The sequence below is a fragment of the Alligator sinensis genome, unplaced genomic scaffold, assembly GCF_000455745.1.
Source record: "Alligator sinensis unplaced genomic scaffold, ASM45574v1 scaffold705_1, whole genome shotgun sequence".
NCBI lineage: Eukaryota > Metazoa > Chordata > Crocodylia > Alligatoridae > Alligator > Alligator sinensis.
In genome coordinates this window covers 549,408-555,559 of record NW_005842663.1, presented here as the reverse complement: position 1 = coordinate 555,559, position 6,152 = coordinate 549,408, and the positions used below count along the sequence as shown (strand labels likewise).

General features: G+C 39.6%; 1 protein-coding gene across 12 annotated transcripts in view; it reads right to left on the bottom strand.

The window, feature by feature from the left end:
* The window catches only part of ERGIC3 (ERGIC and golgi 3), a 70,263-nt gene that overhangs the window by 27,405 nt on the left and 36,706 nt on the right, over positions 1-6,152 (bottom strand). For 5 of the 12 annotated variants that reach the window (XR_003096270.1, XM_025215719.1, XM_025215727.1 and 2 more), the window contains 3 exons: positions 3,102-3,198; positions 1,232-1,392; positions 646-710 (listed from right to left, as the gene is read on the bottom strand). Coding sequence is in view for 11 of the 12 variants with exons in the window: in XM_025215719.1 (XP_025071504.1) it covers positions 646-710; positions 1,232-1,392; positions 3,102-3,198 (323 nt within the window). In the remaining variant the exon portion in view is untranslated. Of the gene's footprint in view, positions 1-645; positions 711-1,231; positions 1,393-3,101; positions 3,199-4,692; positions 4,725-6,152 lie in introns of all 12 variants that reach the window. The other 7 variants (XM_025215725.1, XM_025215730.1, XM_025215726.1 and 4 more) reach the window with 5 other exon arrangements.

Here is a 6,152-nt window from a genome sequence, read left to right as displayed (position 1 = left end):
CCTGCTGAAGTATTACTTAGCCTCTAATAGCTGGCTGTGACAACTAAAACATTTTTAAAGCAAATGGGCAAATAAAACAAAAAGAAAAAATAAAACTTAAAATTTAGCTATTCTTTCCTCTGCAATTTTCTTGTCTTTTAGCTACTGCTGGAAATGTCTCTCTCCTATTTCACAACTCTGCTGACTGTTTTTAGCCATAGCTGGGCTTGGTTTTTTTCAGACCTCAAAAAGAACGCACTACACCTAAAAGCTTGTCAAAGTCTATCCCAACCCAGCAGTTAGTCCAATAAAAGATATCAGTCACAACAATACTTGCCATAAAAATAAGAACAAATAACTAGGGCTAAAGATCTAAACAGGTAATGAGAAAGATAGCTATATCACACAGAAAAATGGACACTGCTGTTCCATCTTGCGCTAAGGAAGAACTGAAGAATTGAAGCTGCTTTCTTTTCTGTAATCTTGTCTGCAGTAGACTGGAGAGAGAGAGGGGCTAGAGATGTGATCACAGTGGCCCTTCTTGTTGAAAAATTATAGTCTTATATACATAAGGCATATGGGGAACAAAGGGTAGACCATCATACCAATTTTGGTTTTCATAAGAAAAAATAAAGCCAAAGTAAGAGAACAAAAATTAATACTTACCTCACCATCTACTTTCATATAGACTGTAGGAACCACTTTGACAAAGTACTGAAACATCATTGAAGCTACAGGCAAGAAGGGAAAGGTAAAGTAAATAACTAGCAATGATCGTGTCAGTCTATTTGAAAGCTTAACAGCACACACTCATGAGATTTTTCTCCTTCAAAAAAAAACTTAAGGAATTGCCTTCATGCAAAATGACAACCGTTTACATTGTTCTTAATAGGACTGAAGTTATTGTCTAGGCCCAGTTGAGTTGCCTGCTTCCAAAATGGCCACTGCTTCCCATTTCTTCCCATGAAAGAAGGACAGAAAATCAGCAGTATTTATTACTTGGTTTAAAATGGAAATTATTTACCAGCTCATCCTGCTTAAAAGTATAACATTCAAACTACCCATTTGGACAAATTTACTTTAATATGAGTAAATTTAAAAAAAAAATCTTATGTACCTCCTTCCCAGGAAACAAAAACTAACGTGAAAAAATATACTCTTACACCTGAGAAAGAGCATCTAGATAAGGGGGCAGGCCTGTATAAATGGATCAGTGTATATTCAAACCTTAGGCTATTCCAAAAATACTTTCCTGGGCCTTTTCCTGTTTTGAGATGGAGAGGAACATTCAGTTCACAATAGCTCCTGAGGGCAGACTCTTCCTTCAATCCCCTTGAAAACAATGGGAGATGGCAGTCACTTGAAAGAAGGCTGGAATTTTCTGCAGACCCTACTGAAGGGGGCCAGACCCTACTGAAGGAGAAATTCTCAGTTATAAAGCATAAAAACAATACCTAGATAGCTTACTGTTACCTCTAACAATAGAGGGAGAAAAACTGGTGGGGGGTGGAAATGCAACCCTATCTTTTGTAGAGTAGATACCAATAGTCCTGATTCCTTAGCATTTTATCATTCACCTTTCTAAGAGTCAGCATTGAAAACTTCAGCCTACAAGGAATGCAACATTCTAGAACTCTTGGTTCAGAGATGATAACTTTTATTAGACCAACTAAGAAACCACAAAAAGTATCTTTTTCTGCAAGCTTTCAGGCATGCATGCCCTTCCTCCTCAGGCTCAGGGAAAATTAAAGATGGTAAAAAGTCCCCATGGGTAGAAAATAAACTTCATTTTTGCACAGAGGAAGCTTAAGGTGGAAGTCTGTTCCTCTGGGTCCATGAGAGTGTCTTTGTGAGTTGCTCTTTGATGTGCAGATAAGCAACAGACTTCCACCTTCAGCTTCCTCTGTGCAAAAATGAAGTTTATTTTCTACCCATGGGGACTTTTTAACCATCTTTAATTTTCCTTGAGCCTGAGGAAGGGCATGCATGCCCAAAAGCTTGCAGAAAAAGATTTTTTTTTGCAATTTCTTAGTTGGTCTAATAAAAGGTACCATCTCTGAACCAAGAGTTCTAGAGTTTTGCATTTCTTTTTGTCTCAGACCAACACGGCTACCACACCCCTCAGCATACAAGGGGAATTTTCTGTTTAGCTCTGGCCTCTCTGACAATAGTCCATGGAATATCCCCCTACAACAACAGACCACAATCTGTAAGCATGATAATGGGAAAGTATTTATTTGCATTGTATGTTAAGCACCAATACTTTGATTTGGATGCCTCTGAACAAAATTAAATATAAACTGAAATGAGTAAAATAATCTGATATCCAAGTCTCTCTCTATTAAGAGATTCACCTTATCTCACCACTAATTGTGATTTAAATCAGTGTTGAATAGCAAGATATTGGGAAAAATACATTAATTTAATACTTGATACCCAAAAATGAGCATGGTAGTATATGCAGAAGGGTAACAAAATGGACTGTTCCAAACCAAGTTCCAGTCAGTACCTTTCATGGAAAATGTCTTCCTGGCCTAACCTTTTGCCTAAGCTATAAAGGCTTTAATAGTGGTGGCATAGGGAGATGGGTCTTCTCCAGCTATCTTAAAAAAATGATCAGCAATAGTTTAATTTAGAGGCAGGTTCTTATTAGCTGTTTGTCCATAGCTTCTCCACAATCATACACAATGGGTCTATAGCATAGGTACGTTATACCTTGTTTGTACCTATCCCTGCATGTTGTGGTTATTTCATATTACACATTATAGCTAGACATATTTTTTCCAGCTCCACCCTCTATGTTGATGGTTTATATAAGGATGGCTTTGTGTCTTCTTCTGAGTTGCTATGAAGTGTCTTAGCATTTAACCAACAGATTAATTAAAAAAGATTACTGAAGTTCAAAATGCATGCAGGTCTGTCCCTCTTACAAGTATATGATCAACAACGGCCAGCAACATCAGGGAGAACACAAGTGCCCTATGCACTCAGGCAGAAAGGTGTGGTCATTATTCTCAGAGTCCTCACTACAGCCTATCCCAGGTGCTTTGATTGTGCCATTGCTCTTGTAAAACCACACTGAAATAGCAATTTATAAAGAGATTTTCTTGTCAGGCCTGTACCTTGTTGTGCAATGACATCTGTTCCATCTAGAGGGTTCATGATGCCTGGATAATCCCTCCCAAATGAGAGATGTTTGATATAGTGCGTCATATTGATCTGAAATGGAAATATGGACACACTCAAACAACACAGCATCCACCCATAGTCAGGGCAAAGCCTCTAGGTTTAGCAAAACATTAGTTACTTTTCTGTACCTTTTGATAAGAGGGCCTGTAATGTGTGACCACTTCCTTCCTTCCTCTGCACCTCCTAATGAGACATTCCAAAGCTTAGGGGTACACTGGGAGACTGAACACCCTTTTGTACACTGGAAGAATGCAAGCTACAGGAATTTTTCCCTCATTCTTATCCCCCAGCAGGAAATTCCCATAGTATGGGCATCCTCCTTCCCCCTATGAAGATTACTAGGTACAGTCTGTCATTCCCTCCTCTTCTTCTCTTAGCATAAGAGCACCCCCATGAAAATAGGCTCTGATGTGCTGATATCTCCTTTCCAGTGGAAGGCAAAAGGCCCGATTCAGAAGTAATTAGCAGCATAGTGGAATTCTATGCGTCTTCTCAAACTACTACCTGTTTAGCATAAGAGCCACTCATTTTTGCTATAAGCCTACTAATGACTTCCAGCAGATGGGAATGTGGACAGCCTGCTGGCAATAGGACTTGTATTATTTTGGAAAATAATATGAATGTTGGTTAATGTTATTATGACATTTCTGCAACATGGAATGCCTCAGACAGAGTCATCAATGACTAAGTCTTAGTCACATTGCTCCTACTCTGTCAGAAGCTACAGAATAAACACCAGAAGCAATTACAGTCTAGCTGGACAAATGGGTACACTAAGAGGGATACCTTTGGTAGAAAAAAACAGTTCAGTCAGGTTAATTTGTAAGCAAGGGTGATAAGAGAATGGAAGATCCTCAAACAGGAGAAAAAAAGAGATGAAGTACTAAATACACTTTGAAAAACACAGGTATTTGGAGAAAGAGGAACAAAACACAAGCTTTAGGAATGAGTGGAGCTTTCTGACTGAAGGACCAGCCAAAGTCAAAGGCAACTGGTTATAGGCAAACATGAACTCCAAGTTCCAGAGGGAAGTCATGAGGAACAGGGTCTCAGAGAGAGGAATTGGAATTCTGAAAGAACACTGACTCAGATACAGAAGAATAGCTTGCAGTGGTGAAGAAATTATGGTAAGAAACAGTGTAGAACAATTTTCCCCCTAAATATGTGTATTATACTTTAAAGTAATGAGTGGTTTTAGAATTTTTGGCAAAGTCAGTGTACTTCAACTACCTCATTCCTTGGAGAGGCAAACTGATTTAGAGCATCCAAAAAAGTTGGGTTTAAGTTTCTGGGGAGTCTGGGAGAGCCAAAAGCAGTTTCAGGGCCTAGAGCAGTTGGGCTGCAGGGTCTCAGCTTTCAGGAGAAGTTGCTAAATAGAAGATCTACATCTTAAGAATAAGGCAGAGGCAGTTTGGACTCTGCTCAAACTTAAAAGCCCATAGCTCCAATGTCTTGAGATCTAATCAAGGCAGCTTGACTAGGGCTGTGACAGCTTCCACATATGTATGTTCTGGGAGTACTTACATTATCAAGTCCAAAGCTCTGTAGATCATGAACTGTAAGAGAAAACCAATTCATTAAAAAAGTCCAGACTATAAAACCCAGGACAAGATTTACCTCACATGGCAGCTCCCATCATTTACAGGGCTGTCTAAAACAGCAGGGAAATAATCTATTTCATTGTTGCATGCAGTAAAGAATCTGGCAGAAAACAGCCCCCAAAATCCCCTTCCTGACATTTACTAATTATTTTCAGAAGGGAAAGTCACTTGAACTACAGATTCATTCAAATGAGAAATGTCAGGCTTTCCAGGAAATATGCTCATAGACTTCACATTTCTGGAAGTCAGTTGGGGAATTCCATTGATATCTCTGTTCATTTACCAAACTGCACCTGCATACCTTTATTTAGCTCCTTAGACTGCTACAGAGCAGGAAGGTACGACAGTCACACAGATTCTATACTACTAACTGAAGACAGCATGTTCCTACAGGAATGTAAAACCACCGCATGAAGAAGCCATCAAATAGTGTTAACATGTCAGGAGCAAAGACCCCTCATCTGACTCTCCTTGAGGCAGCTCAGATGCAACACAGGGAAAACAATCACCTTCGTAGGCTGCCTTTATTTGGACTTTGGATGCTCATAAGCTGCTGACATGGTCTGAAATACTTTTATCATTGCAAGACCTGGGTGCAAGACTTCCTTTCTCTGGGTTTCCTGCATACTTCAGCATCACACTACTGGGATAAATGCTCAACCACAATATTGTTTCTGACTGCCAATATGAAGCAAAATCAAACAGCTTCTGCCTGGTTGCTTTAGCTTTCTCTTCTAAAAATAAAAACTTCAGTCTTACAGTGGAAGTCTACGTCTAGATTTCAGCATCACCCTTATAAAACACATCTGTCAAGGGCCTGATTCCCCATAAAGCAGTTGGATGTAACAGGTTATGTCATCTCATGAAGTCTGAAAAGGCAGATGAGAGTGTCCAGGAATTCAGGATTCACCTCTTACAATAGTGACAGAAAACAAATTCCAATTTAGTTCAAGAATACAGCTAGGAATTTCCAAAGAAGAATCAGGGAGTGTGGTACTCAAGTGTTACTGAATGTCAGTGGGATTTAGGTAGCCAGTTCCCTTAGGTTTCTTGGAGAATTCCAATCATTAAACTAATACAACTTCCCCTGCCGCTAAAATCTTACTTCAGAGAGTAAATTTTGAAAACTGTGGAAACTGCATGCTGCCTGCCTAGCATGTCATGTAAGTTGGGGAAGTGTACCTTTGTATTACAACATGTAAGAAAGGCTTCAAAGCTAAAGAGGCTAATTTAAACTAGTGGAGCTCAACATTTTAGAGTTGCAGGCTGGGTACTTGTGATCTGGCTGCACTGTGGGTTAGCACTTCCCTCATTATGACAGGGGGAAAGGAAAGTTGCTCATGTCAGAGGGAGTGGAGGGAGAAAATAGGAGAGGGGGAAAGG